The sequence below is a fragment of the Aethalodelphis obliquidens genome, unplaced genomic scaffold (genome assembly GCF_003676395.1).
Source record: "Aethalodelphis obliquidens isolate GAN/ISIS:26980383/991018 unplaced genomic scaffold, ASM367639v1 scaffold14, whole genome shotgun sequence".
In the NCBI taxonomy this organism is placed as follows: Eukaryota; Metazoa; Chordata; class Mammalia; order Artiodactyla; family Delphinidae; genus Aethalodelphis; species Aethalodelphis obliquidens.
Window position 1 is genome coordinate 35,185,101 of NW_020837958.1, and position 21,944 is coordinate 35,207,044.

Below are 21,944 nucleotides of genomic sequence, written 5' to 3' on the forward strand. Positions count from 1 at the left end.
ATTTATGCTAGTTTTATAAAGGAAACCATTTTAAAAATACCAAAGACTGACAGTCATTGACCAATGGAGTGCTTGTTGACTAATGTACTACGCTTGCTAGAATTACACATAAAGTATGTGCTTGCTACATGATATCATTTGAGGACAGTTCATAAGAATCCTGATTCAAAACGATCTTCTCCATTTTCCTTTTATGGCGTTTAAATGCTACCACTAAATAGTTACCTCTGTCTTTGAATTGAGTTATCCTTTAATGAACGCAGATGTCTGAGGCAAGATAACTATTAACTGTTATCCACCATTGTCACAAAGTTCTCTTGTGTAAAATATCATTTTGCTGTTTTTGGCCCCGCGCTGCACAACATGTGGGATCTTAGTTCCCCAACCAGGGATCAAATGTGTGGGCCCACTGCAGTGGAAGCACTGAGTCTTAACCATGGACTACCAGGGAAGTTCCTCTTTGAGCACTTTAGAGATTAATATTCTTATAAAATATGGTTATTCCAACAATTAAGTATGCAACTTACAAATGGTGGCAGGATAAATTATCCTCTTTTCTGTGCTCTGTGGCATTTTTTACAGGTCTCTATTCTGTTGTGTGTTAACTGTTTTTTAACCAACCTGCCATCTTCACTGAGCTGTGAGCTCCTACAAACCTGCCTCAATTTTTTTTATATCTATCCCTAGAGTTTAGCATATCTCAGCAGCTAGGTAAAGGTTTAACAGTAGAGGCAGGGAAGAAAGTGGAGAAGAAAGTTTTAATTAAAAGAGTTCGTTCTGCCAAGGCACTTGCTTCCTGTTTGTTCCTTGCTTTAATTCTCCAGTTATTCACTCTATATTATCCTTTCCCTTTGTTTGCTATTCCACTCCTAAAGCCTCTTTTGTTTCCTGCTTCTTAAATTTAAACATTAAAGTAGATTTAAAAACCTGGTCATTCAGAACAGGCACAGACTAGGAATCTGGACCATTTGGGGTTGATGTGATTACCCTTGACCCAGAGAACCAATTGTGTTGTTCAACAGGAAGGAAATGTGCTATACCTTTTTACGAAGTTTTGCTTGAGTTGGTCTTCTGTGGATTGTTACTTGGGCTATAGATATACAGTTTTAGATTTGAATTCTTTGTGGTCATAAGTATTTGTTAAATGACTTCTTGTATTTAAAGATTACCAGATTGCTAAACTCTACTTATAAGTATGTAAAGTGTATTTAATTCATGTCACGTTCAAGGGAATAAGCCCATGTTCATAACCACTAAAATATACCCATGCATACTTGCCCAGTTCAGTTACATTTCTTAGTTATTTTTTACTTAGAAGATTTCCATTTATAATATATTTGGAAATAATATACCGAATTTGTAACAAATATTAAACATTGCTTCTCAATGGTAGTTACAAAACTAAACTATATAAAGCTTTAGGTAATCTGGGAGGGTAGGGATTTTGTTTTTCTTCATTATTGTATTCCTGATACCTTGTGCATAGTAGCTACTCAACAAATAACAACCGAATGAATGAGAAATCTCCTTTTTCATGACTTGTATTAAGCCATAACCATTGTTAAGTTTTCTCCATTGTGGATTGACAGAATTATAGTAAATTGTTTAAGGCTTTTGGAAATATAGGCTGTCTTGAAAACCATGGCCTTCAGTTCCTCAATTTGCCCATTTGAAAGCTGAGACGTAGTGTTCTATTTGTGTAACATACCGTTATTATTCAGAGAAGGGGAGGATTCTGGAGAAAAGTTTTGGGTGTTGTTTTTTCAAAACGGGAAACAAATACGTTCATTAATGTTTGATGCTATGAATTTTAGAACTTTAACCCCTAAAGAAAAGTTAAGATCAGGAAGTAATTTTTCAGAATGTTTTACTATTTAAATAATCAACAGGATGTGTATGTACCATTATAGTGAAATCAGCAGTAATTATCACTGGAATGTTTGTTTTTCATATTGTTTTCTCCACTGTTATTGTGTAGCTTTGGATGGACGTTGGCTACCAAAGACTAGGAAACAATTCAAGGTTATTTAGAAAGCTGATTATGACTAGTAGTTCAAAGAAAATGAATTTCTAAATAACTCTGTGAACACAGCAACAAGTGTTGCTAGTTAGGAATAAAAACATTGATGTAATTTCTTAAAATATTTGAGATTGTTAATTATCTAAAGCTGAAGAAAGCATGTTATATTTAAAAATACAAAGTTTAAGCAATCCTTCAGTTAGTCACAGGTAAATTTTATTCTATATTACATTAAATAATTTTCTGGATAATGAGAAACTTACCCTTTAAGCACTAGAATATTATCCCAACTCATTTCTAATACATGAGACATAAATCCTCTATTAGTAAATATAGTCCAATATTTCACCCCTTGATATCACAAATTGATTGTTTTTACTGATATAAGTAGGTTAGAGTCCCTTAAAAGTGCATGCCTTCCTTCTTCACAGTTTATCTACTACTACATGATGCCAGCTATGACTTTTATTTTCTGATGGATTATCTTTTGTGTGAGGGATTACAGAGGGTTCACATGGGAGTGGAAAGGGAAAAGTTCTTCCCTAGAGTCTTCAGGAAAAAAGCTTGGACTCCTTACTATGGTATACAAATTCTTCATGAACCTACCCTTGGCAAAACTACTTGTAGGTCTCTCTGAGTGCCTTTTCCTTCCTCAGTCCTCTGTTTCTTTGCATATGGTCTTCCGTCAACTTTGAAAGCCTTGATGCTCTTGTCTCCCTAACTCTAACTTCCGCTTATCCTTCAAAATACAACTCGAGTGTCAGCTCCTTTAGGTGGGCCCAGTGTGATCATAAAGGTCCTTAAAAGATGGAAGAGGGAAGCAAAAGAGTCAGTGTCAGAGTGGTGTACTCTGACATCACACAAGGGACAAAGACTCAACCGGCCTTACCAGCTTTGACGATAGAAGAGAGCCATGAGCTCAGGAATGTGGGCAGGTGCTGGAAGCTGGAAAAGCCAAGAGTAGGGCTTCTGACCTCCTGAACTTTAAGATAATATATTCATGTTGTTTTAAGCCATTAAGTTTGTGGTAATTTATTATAATAGCCATTGGAAATTAATACAACTGCAGACTTTTTTAATATAAATTTTTATTTTTAAAGGCTTTGACTCACGAGAAGTTGCTAAAATGGTACAGAGAATTCTCAAGAATGCATCACCTACCTTCCCCCAACAATAATGTCTTATGTAATCATAGTACATTATAACAACCAGGGAATTGATATTGGCACAATACTATTAATTCAGGGAAGGAGTGACACTTCTCTGAGTAGACCTTCTTATGTAGTTTTGACTTCTCAAAACTTATTTAGGTCTCACGTCTTCAGAAAATGATATTAGATCAATCATGATGGGAAGAAATAAAAAAAATTAAAACTGAAAACATACAGAAACAAACTCCACTCTCTTTCAAATGAATAACATAACCATACTGAAGAGGAAAAACTAATCAAAGTAACTTATAAACACAGTATTTGACTATATAACCTCAGTTTTGGAGAGAATTGCAAATAAATTATTAACTCCTTTTTAGTTGGTGTAATTTTTTTGAGTTAGAATGGCTGAAAAAATCATGCAGTTTATATATAAGATTTAGCAAATGAATAAATGTGTTTATGTTATTAGAATCCAGGGTTCTCAGTGGAAGAAGGGACATGCAAATATGTATTGGAGTCAGTGGGGAGACCCTATGAGAATAGATTGGAATTGAAAGTAATGATATGGACTCAGGATTTCTCAAATATATGTATATGTGTGTGTGTCTGTTTGTCTTTATGCATGTATCTGCTGTATCTGCAGAAGTAGCCCAGAAACAAAGACACCCTAGAAGAAATGATCTAACATTTACCCTAAACCCCAGTATCCTTGATCTTTAATGCCATTCCTCACAAAAAGGAACCAGCCTCCTTGGAGAAGTGGCTGACTTCAGAGCAGGGACAGAGTAGGTAAAATATGAGCCTGGATTATTTTGTCAAGACAGAAAGTAAGAAGAAAAAAAATTGAGTTCATGTCACAGGGACACAGGAACTAGGTTTAAAGGGGTGCCCACTGTCTAAATCTAGGACTTAATTGGCACAAAAATAATTAAGGGCAGTAATGACTTATAGAATGTTGGAATAAAAGAATAGAAATCCAAAAAAAAAAAAAGAAATCCATGAGTCCATACTGATAACGGATATATAAATAAGCAGGTTAGTGGGGGAATAAATGAGGGTTCTGCTTATTGCAGAATGTTGAGTGCTGACTGGTGAATGTGGAGGAAGTGCTGGATTTGGAAAAGCATTTTATGATCATCATAGTAAAGACTGAGTCAGATAGTAATTATCAATAGATGCTAAATCTAGGCAGAAATTTTGGTGAGGAACAAGATATTTGCATGGTCTAAAGTGTCTGAACACAGATTGCTTATTAGTTACATGGAAAAATACGAAGTATACATTAGAGAAGTTAGATAGCAATAAACAAAAGTTTAGGTGAACAAAATTGACATCACCAAGGATAATGATTCTGGTTATGGCAGTATGAAAAGTTAATCCTCTCCCTAAAGAATCAGTGTGAAACTAGACAGAAATTGTTGTGCAGTTATTGTACAACTATTTCAGTGCTCTGGAAATTGACCAAAAGCAAACAACAAACTCAGAAGCATTTATTCATGCTAGACCTTTGGATAAGAATAGTAGGAACCTGCAGCATTCTTACCTGGGGTGGCTCCCATCTTTCCCACATGTCAGTACTATCAGTGAAAATGATAGTTTTGCCAGGGCAGGGCTGGTCATAAAACCAGCAACTTTGCTGCCAAAAGCGGGGAAAGCTTAAGCCCACAACATCATTGTCAGGAAAAATAATATTGAATCCAGAAGGAAATGAAAGGGAAAAAACTCTAACTCTGCTTGTCTAAGTTATAATCCTATTTGGGGCTAGTGGCAGACCTGCTAGAAATTTAACAGGAAAATCCTGGTAATGAGAGAGTCATAGGAGGGCTAGATGAGACTCAGGACCAAGATGGCAACATAGGAGGCTCCTGAATTTCACTCTTTCACAGAGAGCTACACATGGAGCAATTCCCTGTGAGAGAAATCCAGAAACTAGTTAAGTTACTCCTGTACCTTGGGCTCCTAAGAAAATACCCACATTGAAATGGGTAGGAATGATGGAGATACACTCCTGCCATAAACCCCACTCCTTGCACAGCACCAAATAATGGAGAGGGAACCCCCAATGCCCAGCTTCTCCCTGAAGAGCAAAGGGTTGGGGCCACACATCTTGAACATCAACTTTTAAGGCTCCCACCTGAGGAATGGTTCCCTCAAACTCCTAGCTCTGAAAGCCAACAGAGTTTGTGTTCACAAGTCCCATAAGACTATAGAACACAAAGAAGCAGTTCTTAATGGGTGTGTGAGCACTTACTGTGGTTATCCCTCCAGGCTCAGTGCGGAGGGAGCAGGCAAAAATACCCTTCTCCCAGTGTTTCCCTAAAAGGTGTTTGACTGCATACTTTACAGGGTACAGCTTCTAATTAACACAGAGCTAGGTGCTGACTGCTGTCCTCACCAGAGCCTAAAAGAAAAAAGACTCACTTCAGCTTTCATGATATATATATACTGAAGGTGAAGCTATATAAAAATATATCTCATGCAAATAAAAGCCAAAGAAAAGCACAGGTAGCTACATTGATATCAGACAGAATAGACTTTAAGCCAAAAACTGTAATAAGAGACAAAGTCATTATATAATGATAAAATAGTCAGTTCATCAAGAGGTTATAACAACTGTAAATATTTATGCACCCAACATCAGAGTACTTAAATATATAAAGCAAATAGTAACAGATCTGAAGGGAAAAGTTGATAGCAATACAATAATAGTAGAAGACTTCAGTACCCCACATTCAACAATGGATAAATCATCCAAACAGAAAATCAATAAGGCAAATAGTAAGGACTTAAACAACATGTTATAGCAGATGGACCTAACAGACATATGCAAAACCTTCCATCCAACAGCAACAAAATATACATACACATTCTTCTCAAGCACACATTGAACATTCTCCAGGATGAATTATATATTAGGCTACAAAACAAGTCTTAATACATTTATGAAGATTAAAATCATATCAAGTGTGTTTTTCAACCAGGATGGTGTGAAACTAGAAATCAGTGTCAAGAAGAAAACTTGTAAATTCACAAATGTATAGAGATGAAACAACATGCTCCTGAACAACCAGTGGGTCAATGAAAACATCAAAAATATCATGAGACAAACGAAAATGGAAAAGCAAACACCAAAACTTACGGGATGCAGCAAACACAGATCTAAGAGGGAAGTTTACGGTGATAAATATCTACATTAAGAAAAAAGAAAGATCTCAAATATCCTAACTTTACATTCCAGGGAATTAGAAAAAGAACAAATGAAGCCTGACGTTAGTAGAAGGAAGGAAATAACAAAGATCAGAGCAAAAAATAAATGAAATAGAGAATAAAAAGACAGTAGAGGGCTTCCCTGGTGGCGCAGTGGTTGAGGGTCCGCCTGCCAATGCAGGAGACACGGGTTCGTGCCCCGGTCCGGGAAGATCCCACATGCCGCAGAGCGGCTGGGCCCGTGAGCCATGGCCACTGAGCCTGCGCGTCCGGAGCCTGTGCTCCGCAACAGGAGAGGCCACAGCAGTGAGAGGCCCGCGTAGCGCAAAAAAAAAAGACAGTAGAAAAGATCAATGAAGCTAACAGCTGTTTCTTAAAAAAGATAAGTAGAATTGACAAATCTTTAGCTAGACTTAGAAAAGAAAGAGAAAATACTCAAATAAGTAAAATCAGGTATGAAAGAGGGGACATGACAACTGGTACCACAGAAACACTAGGGATCATAAGTGAGTACTGTGAAAACACCAACAGTTAGGTAAACTAGAAGAATGAATAAATTCCTAGAAACATACAACCTACCAAAACGAAATAATAAATAGAAAATCTGAACAGAACAATTACTAAGGAGATTGAATCAGTAAACAAAAACATTCCCAAAAGAAAAAGTCCAGGACCACATGGCTTCACTGGTGAATCCAACCAAAAATTTAAAGAAGAATTAATACCTGTCCATTAAAAACTCTTCCGAAAAATGGAAGTGGGAACACTTCCAAACTCTTTTTAAAGGGCAGCATTACTACCCTGATACCAAAGCCAGACTTGGACACTACAAGAAAAGGAAACTAGAAGCCAACATCCCTGATGAACTTAGATGAAAAAATCCTCAACAAAATATTGGCAAACCAAATTCAACATGTTAAAGGATCATAGACCATGATTGAGTAGGATTTACTCCTAGGATGCAAGATAGTTTAGTGAGCAAATGAATAAATCGTTCTCTTTGAAATGGTTAATTTTATGTTATGTGAATTTTATCTCAGTAAAAGAAAAATTTAAGGTTGTGGAAATGCTCCATATTGAATGAGAATAAAGAAACATGACAGCTAAATGGAATATTGAGCTTAGAATGAATCCTGATGGTAGGGGAAAAGCTCCAAAGAATAACATTGAGTCAGTGGACAAAATTGGAATACAAATGTAAGATTAGACTTCAAGTATTGCAACATGTTTAATTTACTGAGGATGATAACCATACTGTGGTTAGGAAGACATTATCTTTATTCTTACAAAAAACACACTGAAGTATTTAGGGGTAAAGGTCGTGATGTGTACATTCACATGGCTCAGAAAAATGTGTGTGTGTTTGTAGAAAAGAGTCAGGGCATGCTAGTACATAAGTACAAATGTTAAAGCAAATGGAGCAAAATTTTAACATTAGGTGAATCATTGTGAAGGGTAGATGGGTGCCCTGTGCACTATTCTTACAACTTTTCTGTAAGCCTTAAATTATTCCCCCCCCGCAAAAAAAATGTTTAACGTATCTATGATCCAGTTTAACAACTGTAGCATCATAGATATAGTTGAAACTTCCTGCGTATGCCTTCTCATCCCAGAGTTATATACTATCCCAAATTTGGTATTTTTTAGTCCCAGATATATCTTTATATTTTGACTGTATGTTTGTATATACCAGAACAATATATAGTAGCATTTTGTATGGTTTTAAACAATATATAAATGCTGTCATTCTATAGCATCACTTTATACCTTACTTTCCTCACTCGATATTATATTTGGGAGAGTTATTCATGTTGATATATGTAGCACTAGCTCTCTTATTTTCACTGCTGTAAAGGTATCCCAAAAGTCTTAGTGATGTTTTAATCTATCTTAAATTCACAAGTATAAATGTTACAGACCTACCCGCAAAAGCCGTATCACTTGAAAATTGTATTTAAATTTCTTTAATAATTATTTCATTTTATAAATTTGGTGGTTTTTTAAAAAAATCTTTATTGGAGTATAATTGCTTTTCATTTTATAAATTTTGAATAATAAAACTTTGGTTTTTTGTTTCAGTCAACATTTGCCATCTTCAATCAGAGGAAGTTTAATTTATAGTATGATTTTACTATAATTTCTTCTTCATTCTTACATTTAGGATGTGCCCACTTTTTTCATTGTTTAAATACTCTACAACGTACCTTTTTGTACCTTATCTTCTTGGGTACATGTGAGAGAGTTTCTGTGATAAATAACTAATAATGGAATTACTAAAATTATTGTAATAACTAGATGGTAGGGTATATGCATCTTAAGTTTCTTTATATTCCTCACAGCAGTATGTATGATAGTTCCTTTCCCTGCCATCCTCATAAAAACTTAGAATTGTCAGGCTTTGATTTTGGATATTGTAGTAGGTTTAATATCATACCTCATGAATTTATTAGGTTGAATTTTTCTGATTATTAGAAGTTTTGGAGCTTCTTTTCATGTTTATCATTTTGATTTCCTCTTTTGTAAATTGTAAATTCATATTATTCTCTTACGTTGCTTTTTTCTTGTTGATTTTAGTGGGGATTTTTAAAGTTGTCAGCAATGTGCTATTTCCAAGAGTAGAGAAAGGTTGATGTAAAAAGGTGGAAAAAAGATATACCAGGAAAATTTCAATAACAAAACTGGTATGGTTATGTTAACATCAGACAAATGGACTTTAAAAGGGAAAAATGTTATTAGAACAATGCCAAGGATCTAAAACAGAAATTTAAGTACAGACCTTGGAGATTAAGTTGAAAAGAAGGTAATGGTGTATTTCCAAACAACTAATATATTCAATGAGTGTTACACTGATTAGACAAACAAAACTGAAAGTTTGGGAAAGAAATACCCTTAGGCTCTATGGAATTTATAGTTTAACCAAATATTTTTCTTCAGAGATTTTTAAAATATTGGCTTTTTCATTCCATGTCATTCTAAGTCTTCGTTGGCAGCACATGTAAAATTAAATGCATTTGGTAATCATTTGCTCTTTGTGTTTTCAGGAATTCAGAATGTCCTCAGCCTCTTCTGTGCAGTCCTCACAGAAAATAAGGTTCTCTTCCATTCTGCAAGTTTCCAGAGACTTAGTGATGCTTGTAGAGCCCTGGAATCATTAATGTTTCCTCTTAAATATAGGTGAGAGTTTTTATTTGGTATCTTTATTTATTCCCAAATCATGCATTACTTATCGATGATCAGTCAAAACATCATAGCACAACAGTTTTGAATGACAAGGGCATATGTTACAAAGTTACATTGTTGTAGGAGTCATGATTCTGATAGGAATTAGCCTGGAATTTGGAACTTTTCCAAGTTGTCTATTATTGAGTGGTGATTTATTTCATGAAAAAATAATTAATTTGAATAGTATTGTCAGCAACATTTAATTCCCTTTGAATATAGTAGGAGATAAAAATCTTAAGATAGTACTGTCTATTTACTGTTAAGGAATTATTATTAATTTGAGGGGTTATAGTGTATTATGGTTTTATTTTTTAAAGAGCCCTTATCTTTTTCAGATATATACTAAAGTATGTATAAATGATATGTCTGGGATTTGCTCCAAACAATATGGTAGGGAAGAGAACAAAAATGGGTAGAAATATGTATGTGGCCATGCATTGGTGATTGTCAAAACTGAATTAGATACATGGGGCTTTATTTTCCTTTTTTCTCTATTTTCCGGGGGGAGAGGGAAGTTAATTTTTCATATAAAAAGTAAAAAATAAAACAACCTAAACAAGTGATGACTTAGAGTGCTGTAAGTAGAATATTTTATTTTAATACTCTTTTTTATCAATTTGATAATCACAATATCTAGGAAACTTAAGTTTATACAAACTAGAAAAAATTTAGACAGTCTACAGATTTTATTAAAAAATTTTTTTAACCTATGAGCTTTTCTTAACTCCTGGATAATAGAGCATTCTAAACCTTTGTTTTTGTACCTTGCCATTCTTATTAAATACAAAAATCAAGTATAGAAAATGGAATTTGAATGATTGTTTTATATAGACAAATAAACCATCACCAATATTGAGGGAGCGGACCGATCAGGGAGTCAGTATTACCACCCGATGTCAGATTGCTGTGTACGGAAAAATTATTTCAAGCAAGTTTGAACAACCTAAAGAGACTGCTTGCCTAGGGGTAAGGGATAAGGAAGCGGCCCTTGTTTAGTTTATATCTTGTTATATTGGATCATATCTTTCACATAAAGATTTTTAAAAAAACTTTTTTCCCCAAGAATTTAATATTAACAACCCGGCGAATATTATTGATAATTTCTAAACATAGGTAATCTAAAATTCACACAGCATAAAAATGAAAGAAAGGTATGTTATATTACCGAAGAACAAATATATCTCATGTATGTTTTTATTATTTCCAGTTATCCTTATATTCCTATTCTCCCGGCTCAGCTACTGGAAGTTCTGAGTTCCCCAACGCCTTTCATTATTGGAGTACATTCTGTCTTTAAAACTGATGTTCATGAGCTTGTAAGTATTCATCTTTATTTTTATTTTATTTTATTTTTTAACATCTTTATTGGAGTATAATTGCATTACAGTGGTGTGTTAGTTTCTGCTTTATAGCAAAGTGAATCAGCTATACATATACATATATCCCCATGTCTCCTCCCTCTTGCGTCTCCCTCCCACCCTCCCTATCCCACCCCTCTAGGTTGTCAAAAAGCACCGAGGTGATCTCCCTGTGCTATGCAGCTGCTTCCAACTAGCTGTCTATTTTACGTTTGGTAGTATATATATGCCCATGCCATTCTCTCACTTTGTCCCAGCTTACCCTTCCGCCTCCCCACGTCCTCACATCCATTCTCTACGTCTGCATCTTTATTTCTGTCCTGGCCCTAGGTTCTTCAGAACCATTATTTATTTATTTATTTTTTTAGATTCCATATATATGTGTTAGCATACGGCATTTGTTTTTCTCTTTCTGACTTACTTCACTCTGTGTGACAAACTCTAGATCCATTCACCTCACTACCAATAACTCAATTTCGTTTCTTTTTATGGCTGAGTAGTATTCCATTGTATATATGTGCCACATCTGCTTTATCCATTCATCTATCATTGGACACTTAGGTTGCTTCCATGTCCTGGCTATTTTAAATAGAGCTGCAATGAACACTGTGGTACATGACTTTTTTTGAATTATGGTTTTCTCAGAGTATATGCCCAGGAGTGGGATTGCTGGGTCATATGGTAGTTCTGTTTTTAGTTTTATAAGGAACCTCCATACTGTTCTCCATAGTGGCTGTATCAATTTACATTCCCACCAGCAGTGCAAGAGGGTTCCCTTTTCTTCACACCCTCTCCACAATATACTGTTTGTAGATTTTTTGATGATGGCCATTCTGACTGGTGTGAGGTCATACCTCATTGTAGTTTTGATTTGCATTTCTCTAATGATTAGTGATGTTGAGCATTCTTTCATGTGTTTGTTGGCAATCTGTATATTTTCTTTGGGGAAATGTCTGTTTACGTCTTCTGCCCAGTTTCGGATTGGGTTGCTTGTTTTTTTGATATTGAGCTGCTTGTAAATTTTGGAGATTAATCCTTTGTCAGTTGCTTCATTTGCAAATATTTTCTCCCATTCTGAGGGTTGTCTTTTCGTCTTGTTTATGGTTTCCTTTGCTGTGCAAAAGCTTTTAAGTTTCATTAGGTCCCATTTGTTTATTTTGTTTTTATTTCCATTTCTCTAGGAGGTGGGTCAAAAAGGATCTTGCTGTGATTTATGTCAGAGTGTTCTCCTTATAGTTTTCTCTAAGAGTTTGATAGTGTCTGGCCTTACATTTAGGTCTTTAATCCACTTTGAGTTTATTTTTGTGTATGGTATTAGGGAGTGTTCTTATCTCATACTTTTACATGTACCTGTCCAGTTTTCCCAGCACCACTTATTGAAGAGGCTGTCTTTTCTGCATTGTATATCTTGCCTCCTTTATCAAAGATAAGGTGACCATATGTGCCTGGGTTTATCTCTGGGCTTTCTATCCTGTTCCATTGATCTATATTTCTGGTTTTGTGCCAGCACCATACTATCTTGATTACTGTAGCTTTGTAGTGTAGTCTGAAGTCAGGGAGTCTGATTCCTCCAGCTCTGTTTTTCTTCCTCAAGATTGCTTTGGGTATTTGGGGTCTTTTGTGTTTGTATACAAATTGTGAAATTTTTTATTCTAGCTCTGTGAAAAATGCCATTGGTTGTTAGACAGGGATTGCATTGAATCTGTAGATTGCTTTGAGTAGTATAGTCATTTTCACAATGTTGATGCTTCCAACCCAAGAACATGGTATATCTCTCCATCTGTTGCTATCATCTTAATTTCTTTCATCAGTGTCTTATAGTTTTCTGCATACAGGTCTTTTGTCTCCTTAGGTAGGTTTATTCCTAGGTATTTTATTCTTTTTGTTGCAATGCTAAATGGGAGTGTTTCCTTAATTTCTCTTTCAGATTTTTCATCATTAGTGTATAGGAATGCAAGAGATTTCTGTGCATTAATTTTGTATCCTGCTACTTTACCAAATTCATTGATTGGCTCTAGTAGTTTTCTGGTGGCTTCTTTAGGATCCTCTATGTATAGTATCATGTCATCAGCAAACAGTGAGAGCTTTACTTTTTCTTTTCCAATTTGGATTCCTTTTATTTCTTTTACTTCTCTGATTGCTGTGGCTAAAACTTCCAAAACTACGTTGAATAGTAGTGGTGAGAGTGGACAACCTTGTTTTGTTCCTGATCTTAGAGGAAGTGGTTTCAGTTTTTCACCATTGAGAATGATGTTGGCTGTGGATTTGTCATATATGGCCTTTATTATGTTGAGGTCAGTTCCCTCTGTGCCTACTTTCTGGTGGGATTTTACCATAAATGAGTGTTGAATTTTGTCAGAAGCTTTTCCTGCATCTATTGAGATGATCATATGGTTTTTCTCCTTCAATTTGTTAATTTGGTTTATCACATTGATCGATTTGCATATATTGAAGAATCCTTGCATTCCTGGGATAAACCCCACTTGATGATGGTGTATGATCCTTTTAACGTGCTGTTGGATTCTGTTTGCTACTATTTTGTTGAGGATTTTTTCCATCTATGTTCATCAGTGATATTGGCCTGTAGTTTTCTTTCTTTGTGACATCTTTGTCTGGTTGTGGTATCAGGGTGACGGTGGCCCTGTAGAATGAGTTTGGGAGTGTTCCTGCCTCTGCTATATTTTGGAAGAGTTTGAGAAGGATAGGTGTTAACTCTTCTCTAAATGTTTGATAGAATTCGCCTGTGAAGCCATCTGGTCCTGGGCTTCTGTTTGTTGGAAAATTTTTAATCACAGTCTCAATTTCAGTGCTTGTGATTGGTCTGTTTATGTTTTCTATTTCTTCCTAGTTGAGCTTCGAAAGATTGTGCATTTCTAAGAATTTGTCCATTTCTTCCAGGTTGTCCATTTTATTGGCATATAATTGCTTATAGTAATCTCTCATGATCCTCTGTATTTCTGCAGTGTCAGTTGTTACTTCTCCTTTTTCATTTCTAGTTCTGTTGATTTGAGTCTTCCTTTTTTCTTGATGAGTCTGGCTAGTGGTTTATCAATTTTGTTTATCTTCTCAAAGAAACAGCTTTTAGTTATATTGATCTTTGCGCTTTTTTTCTTCGTTTCTTTTTCATTTATTTCTGATCTGATCTGTATGATTTCTTTCCTTCTGCTAACTTTGGGTTTTGTTTGTTCTTCTTTCTCTAATTGCTTTAGGTGTAAGGTTAGGTTGTTTATTTGAAATTTTTCTTGTTTCTTGAGGTAGGATTGTATTGCTATAAACTCCCCTCTTAGATCTGCTTTTGCTTCATCACATAGGTTTTCGGTCATCGTGTTTTCATTGTCATTTGTTTCTAGATATTTTTTGATTTCCTCTTTGATTTCTTCAGTGATCTCTTGGTTATTTAGTAGTGTATTGTTTAGCCTCCATGTGTATGGTTTTTTTACAGTTTTCTTCCTGTAATTGATATCTCGTCTCATAGCGTTGTTGTCAGAAATGATATTTGATACGATTTCAGTTTTCTTAAATTTACCAAGGTTTGATTTGTGACCCAATATATGATCTATCCTGGAGAATGTTCCTTGAGCACTTGAGAAGAAAGTGTATTCTGTTGTTTCTGGATGGAATGTCCTATAAATATCAGTTAAGTCCATCTTGTTTAATGTATCATTTAAAGCTTGTGTTTCCTTACTTATTTTCATTTTGGATAATCTGTCCTTTGGTGAAAGTGGGGTGTTAAAGTCCCTTACTATGATTGTGTTACTGTCAATTTCCCCTTTTATGGCTGTTAACATTTGCCTTATGTATTGAGGTGCTCCTGTGTTGGGTGCATAATATTTACAATTGTAGTATCTTCTTCTTGGTTTGATCCCTTGATCATTATGTAGTGTCCTTCTCTGCCTCTTGTAATAGTCTTTATTTTAAAGTCTATTTTGTCTGATATGAGAATTGCTATTCCAGCTTTCTTCTGATTTCCATTTGCATGGAATATCTTTTTCCATCCCCTCACTTTCAGTCTGTCTGTGTCCCTAGGTCTGAAGTGGGTCTCTTGTAGACAGCATATATATGGGTCTTGTTTTTGTATCCATTCAGCCAATCTGTGTCTCTTGGTTGGAGCATTTAATCCATTCACATTTAAGGTAATTATCGATATGTATGTTCCTATTACCATTTTCTTAATTGTCTTGGGTTTGTTATTGTAGGTCTTTTCCTTCTCTTGTGTTTCCTGCCTAGAGAAGTTCCTTTAGCATTTGGTGTAAAGCTGGTTTGGTGGTGCTGAATTCTCTTAGCTTTTGCTTGTCTGTAAAGGTTTGAATTTCTCCGTCAAATCTGAATGAGATCCTTGTTGGGTAGAGTAATCTTGGTTGTAGGTTTTTCCCTTTCATCACTTTAAATATGTCCTGCCACTCCCTCTGGCTTGCAGAGTTTCTCCTGAAAGATCAGCTGTTAAACCTTATGGGGATTCCCTTGTATGTTATTTTTTGTTTTTCCATTGCTGCTTTTAATATTTTTTCTTTACATTTAACTTTTGATAGTTTGATTAATATGTGCCTTGGCGTGTTTCTCCTTGGATTTATCCTGTATAGCATTCTCTATGCTTCCTGGACTTGATTCTTCTGGCACCCCTGTAATTCGAACGTTGGTGCATTTAATGTTGTCCCAGAGGTCTCTGAGGCTGTCCTCAATTCTTTTTGTTCTTTTTTCTTTATTCTGCTCTGTGGTAGTCATTTCCACTGTTTTTATCTTCCAGGTCACTTATCCATTCTTCTGCCTCAGTTATTCTGTTATTTATTCCTTCTAGAGAATTTTTGATTTCATTTGTTGTGTTGTTCATCATTTTTGCTCTTTAGTTCCTTGTTAAACGCTTCTTGTATTTTCTCCGTTCTATTTCCAAGATTTTGGATTATCTTTACTATCATTACTCTGAATTCTTTTTCAGGTAGACTGCCTATTTCCTCTTCATTTGTTTGGTCTGGTGGGTTTTTACCTTGCTCCTTCATCTGCTGTGTGTTTTTCTGTCTTCTCATTTTGCTTATCTTACTGTGTTTGGGGTCTCCTTTTTGCAGGCTTCAGGTTTGTAGTTCCCGTTGTTTTTGGTGTCTGCCGCCAGTGGCTAAGGTTCTTTCAGTGGGTGTGTAGGCTTCATGATGGAGGGGACTGGTGCCTGTGTTCTGGTGGATGAGGCCAGATCTTGTCTTTCTGGTGGGCAGGACCACATCCGCTGGTGTGTTTTGGGGTGTTTGTGACCTTATTATGATTTTAGGCAGCCTCTCTGCTAATGGGTGGGGTTGTGTTCCTGTCTTGCTAGTTGCTTGGCATAGTGGGTCCAGCACTGTAGCTTACTGGTTATTGAGTGGAGTTGGGTCTTAGCATTGAGATGGAGATCTCTGGGAGAGCTTTCACCATTTATATTACGTGGAGCCGGGAGGTCTCTGGTGGACCAATGTCCTGAATTCGGCTCTCCCTCATCAGAGTCAGCGGCCTGACACCCAGCTGGAGCACCAAGACCCCGTCAGCCACGTGGCTCAGAAGGAAAGGGAGAAAAAAAGAAAGAAAGAAAAATAACAATAAAATGAAATAAAATAAAGGTTATTAAAATAAAAAATTATTTAAAAACATTAATAAGTAATAAAAAGAAGAAAAAAAAAAGAATGGAAGAAAGAAGAGAACAACCAAACCAAAAAACAAATCCACCAATGATAGCAAGTGCTAAAAACTATGCAAAAAGAAAGAAAATACGGAGAGACAGAACCATAGGCCAAATGGTAAAAGCAAAGCTCTACAGACAAAATCTCACAAAGACTCATACTCATACACACTCACAAAAAGAGAAAAAGGAAAAAAATATGTATGTCTTTTGAGAAGTCTGAGGTCTTCTGCCAGCATTTAGCAGTTGTTCTGTAGGAGCTGTTCCACATGTATTTCTGATGTATTTGTGGGGAGGAACATGATCTCCACATCTTTCTCCTCCACCATCTTGAGGGTCTCCAGTATTCATCTTTAAATTGCCGGTTATTGTGGTCAGAGGTTTATCATATTTTTTTGAGTCCTGTAACATTTCAACTAATTACTATTTTCGGATCTGTTGCATTACTAGTAGAAAAGATTGGCTGGAAGAAAAGCATCATTCAAAAATCTAAATACATTAATTTTTCCTTATAGCAAGTACAGGAGACTTATAAAATGAATTCATTAATGTTTTAAAATTCCCCTCTTTTGGCATGTTAAGTTTTATCTTTCTGTAATCTTCATCCTATATATGAGAAAGGAAGATAAAATTATCCATTAATTTATACTTTTGTTATGAGTGCTTTAATTTATTCGTATTTCAAAATGAGGCCTGTGTTAATGCTGATTGGCTGATAACTAAAATACAAAAAGCATTTGCAAAAGAGTGAAGGGTTTTAGTGGAATACAAGTTCAGTATGAGCTCCACCATATTATTCTGTTCTCAGTGCCATATGAATAAAATACCAGAGAGAGAAAGTAATGCTCTGTATTCAGCCAGTTCTGAAATAACAGATTTATTTCTCTGTACTGCACTTTAAGAGGGACTGTAACAAAATAATGGGCTTCAGAGAAGGACCTCTAGGATGTCAAGAGTTTGGAAACTATTTTGTGAGGCCCTAAGGAAATTTTCTCAGGTAATAACCTAATGTTATTTGATAGCTAAAGATAAATATTTAAGTAGCTGTCATAGAAAAAAGGGTTAGAGACTGAAATAGAATCAGTGGGTATAGTGGATATGGAAACAACTTTCTCCTCAGTATAAGAGTTTTCAGCTAAATAGAGCTGCCCAATGATGAGACTGGGTTTCCTTATGTGAAGAGTGTACTCTCAGGTAGTGTAAGTAGAGTGCAAGGAACAGGTTGCGTGACACTTTTCAGGGGGTTTAAGAAAAATGCTTCACTGAAAGGTTGGGCTATATGACATCTGTGATTCACAAATCCTGAAAAGTTGTAATTCTAATTTTGTTTTAGTTTTAAATGCCAGCAAAGAGGTAAGCTCTGTAGGTAGTTTTACATAATTACAATTGTAATTAAGTCATAGGTGTTATGTAAACTGACAAAACACCATTCTACATTGCAGTTATAAACAGGACCCTTATTCATATATCAATCATTCTTTCTAACCTTATATACTGATATCTAGTTCCTATTTAACTTTGATATCACCATATAAAAATCTGTGTAAATCAGTAATCATTAAGTAAAACCTCATTAGTACTAATTAGAAACACACTCATCTGGTTTGTAGGTAATTTTTTCCCACTGAATATAAACTGTCTCTGGAAGTTAGACAAACCAAGTGCTGACAAAAGTAAATTTCTTAATTTTTTATTTAATAAATTAGAATTAATTTTAATCCTATTATCAACATAATAACTTCAACAATTTTGGCTAGTTTCTCTATTACATTTTTACATGTTATTTTATTTTATTTATTTTTTTGCTGTGCAAAATTATCCCCATTTATTGTGGTTCAACTGCAGACTCTACTGCCTCTGGTGAAGGCACACAGCACGTTCTTTTCATAAATAACACCCTTCAGGACGGCCCCTTCCTGTTTTACACAGAATTGTCTTAGAACTTGGGGCCAAAGTAATTAAAAAGCAAGCCAGTGAAAAACAGGGACTCCTGAGGCCAGTGGTACTAAACTCACAGGCCAGAAGGGGGGACGCTGTGACCTCTCCAGGAGCTGTCCATTCATAAGCTGACAAGATGTAATCTCTAAATACAAAATTCCATTTATCAAAAACAAATAGTAGTCAAGCTTTAGCTACAGTAGGTACTTCCTCTTGGAACAGAGAACTGTCTTACATACCAGAAGGTAAAGGGCGACCCAAAATCCCATCTGCTGGTCAAGCCAAGTGCCTGTTCAAGAGGCTGGGGACAGGGCTGAAGTAAGAAGGCAGCCTTCAGCGAAGACCCCACCAGCCAAGCAAGTGGTCCCCTCCGAGGGCATAGTCTCTTGTGATGCCAGGTGTCCCAACCTGGACCTCAGCACATGGGTTACCCACTGGGGTCACATAATCTTCCTAATGATGTGATTCTACCAAAACCCACATATTTTTCTTGACCAGACTCTGATTTGGCAAACTAAGTCCTAGTTTGGTGCTTGCCCCTTCACAGGGACATGATTCAGATCCTCATGTAAACACCACAAGAACAGCTAATGGAATCAGAGTGCTGAGCTCTCATTTATGACACAAACTATTGAGATGACATTCTTGATTCATGTCACTTTCAGAGATTGTGGTCACTAAAAGAGCGCTTCAAAACACTTCATTCCTTCCTACTAAATGCAGAAATGTGCTGAGATAGGCATCACCAGCAACTTTTCTTGTTTTTAAATGCTTAAAAACAAAAGGGTTTTCCAACCATAAGCCAGTCCTCATGCATCCTGCATCCCCTAAGGGGGACTGAGGCATAACACAGACAACTACAAAATATGCCCTAGAAAAATGCAAGATCCTCATAAAACCAACATCTCCCCACCAAACATCCCACTAAGTCAGCACAGAAGCGGTGAAGGCTCATCAGAAAACACAAAATGAGTATTAGAGAAATAGAGCTTGAAACACTGAACATGATTTCCCCATGATCCTTCTCGTAGCCCTGCGTCCTCTCCTCCTTGCTGCTCCAAAAGGAGGGATGCCCTACTCCGGCAAGGGAAGAAGGAGCCCAGGAGACAGCGGCCATCCTTCCCTCTGGATCCGGGCACATGCCAAGTCTGACTTATGGGTCAGAGAATTAGGTTCTAAGAATTCAATGCTAATTGCAGTAATTTTGCACTGGGGAACGTTTACCAGAATTGCACACAGCCATGGGGCTGACCAGAAAGCTGAGTCCATCTTTGTGGCTGGAGATGTTTTCAATAACCCTCGCACTCCTCTGCTCCACTCCTGCACCAGTCCTGTGCCTACCTGAGCAGTGGAATTAAAGCAGTGGAACCAATCCCCCCCTCAGCTGGGTTATACTTTCACTGGTTGTCAGAAGTTTCTGGTACTTCTGGGGGGTGGAGAGGAGGACTGGCAAAACACCCTGCCCTGCTTGCTAGACTCTGCATGTCATAATGGTACAACATGTATGAGTTTGGGTAGCTCTGCCGGCTGTACTAGAAGTGATCTGTCAAGATGTTGTTGTGGCCGTACTGATAGGCTTCTCTAGGGGGCTCCGATGATGCTCCTTACTGCTCAGGTCCCCCATCGTGACAGGGAGGGCTTCCGGGCTTGCTGATTCGTATCTTACTTGGTCTTATTGCACAGAAAGACCCCCAGGATGGCCGTCATCATGCCCAGGACGTTGGTGCTGGTGACCGGGTTTCGCAGCATGATCAGGGGCACCGTGATGACCATGATTCTCTTGGTGGCATTGGCAACCGAGTAGCTCAGAGGGCTGATGGAGTTGAGGATGCTGAAGGCAATGACGTTCTGGGCAAAGTTACAGAAGCTGCTGACAGCCAGGAGCAGAAGCATCCAAGGCCACTGGGACACATAGGTCAGGTCGCTGCTGACCAGGAAAGCTCAGAGGTCCACCAAGGACCCACGTGGGGATTATGTAAAAGACAACATGGCAGCCCAAGCTGCTCAGCAGCTGGAGATGGTGGATCCTTGACTCTCGTAATACCTTTTTGGAGAAAATATTCTGAAGCGAGAAGCACAGTGTGGCAGCAAGGGCGCTGACAAGCCCCCACATGTCGAAGGACAACTTGGTGACTGTGGCCAGCAGGACGCCACTGATGATGGGGATGAGTGACAGGTACACCTTGGTGCTGTTTCTCCATGATGATCCAGGACAGGAGGACCACCGAGATGGGCATGGTGGCCTTGACAGTGTACGCGTAGAACATGGGTACCTTCCAGGTGCTGACGTGCGCGGACACAGACACGAAGTACTTGCCGAAGGCAAGCGGCAGCATGTAACGCCGTTAGAAACGCGGCGGCCACAGGCAGCTGGGCTGCTGATGCGGTTGGGGCCCAGGGCACAAGAAAAGTGGCGCCAGGGGCACACACCAGGCATGGAGCAGAGGCTGGAGACCCGTGCACAGCGCCAGGATGTGGCACAGCGACAGGGTTACGGGGAATGGGAAGGCGCTCTGGGTCACCTTGTTGACCACGCTGTCGCCCGCACTCAGCGCTTAACGCAGCAGGCCGAGCGCCGCCACCGGCGCCCTCGCGCACCCCGCCACCCCGACCCCGCGGCTCCCAGGCCCCCTGCGCCCCCTACCTGTTATTTTAAAACAGACTTTGTAAAATGCTAAAAATCAGCTTCTTTCTTAACTACCTAAACAGTACCATTTTGATGTATACTAATTGCTTTGCTTGTTAACTCTTATAATGATTACTGTGTTATTTAGGATATGGCTTAACTCCTGTAATAAAGCATGCAAAATACAATGGCTAAAACAAAATGGAATTTTATTTAGCGCTTATGCAGCAGTTTGTAGATAGAAGTGTTCCATTATGTCAGACCAGTTTGCTCCATGAACGCATTCAAGGTCCAAACTTCTTTGCTTCTTGTTCCTCCACTAGAATCCACTCAGGCATTGTCATCCTCTGAATGTTCAGGGTTGGGTTACTGCCAGTTCATAGTTTCAGCTATGGGAAGGGGAAAGAGACCATAGGAGGGCCTTACATCCCCTCTGTTTTGAGTACCTGGGAGTGTGCACATCACTTTTCATGTTCCATTGGCAGAAACTTAGTCACACACCATACCTAATTTCAGAGGAAGCTGGGAGATATATATATAGCTGGGAAGCCAATCTAGACATACATTTTATTAATTACAGATTAATTTTTTTTTTGTCTTCTTCAGTTAGATGTAATCATAGCTGATTTGGATGGAGGCACTATTAAAATTCCTGAATGTATTCACCTCTCTTCCCTTCCGGAACCACTTCTACATCAGACTCAAGCAGCTCTTTCTTTGGTATGATATATTTTTTATAGTAATTTTCTCTTGATTTAAATCTAAACTAAGATAATTG

The 21,944-nt window shown here is 37.5% G+C and overlaps 1 protein-coding gene and 1 pseudogene across 6 annotated transcripts in view; one reads left to right on the forward strand and one right to left on the reverse strand.

Moving 5' to 3' along the window:
* SBF2 (SET binding factor 2) overlaps nt 1-21,944 on the forward strand; it is a 459,568-nt gene that overhangs the window by 239,127 nt on the left and 198,497 nt on the right. For 5 of the 6 annotated variants that reach the window (XR_003434541.1, XM_027115413.1, XM_027115415.1 and 2 more), the window contains exons 7-9: nt 9,423-9,555; nt 10,811-10,919; nt 21,773-21,886. Coding sequence is in view for 5 of the 6 variants with exons in the window: in XM_027115413.1 (XP_026971214.1) it covers nt 9,423-9,555; nt 10,811-10,919; nt 21,773-21,886 (356 nt within the window). In the remaining variant the exon portion in view is untranslated. The remainder of the gene's footprint in view (nt 1-9,422; nt 9,556-10,810; nt 10,920-21,772; nt 21,887-21,944) is intronic. The other variant, XM_027115414.1, reaches the window with a different exon arrangement.
* On the reverse strand, nt 16,848-21,638 carry LOC113625121 (solute carrier family 35 member E1 pseudogene; annotated as a pseudogene).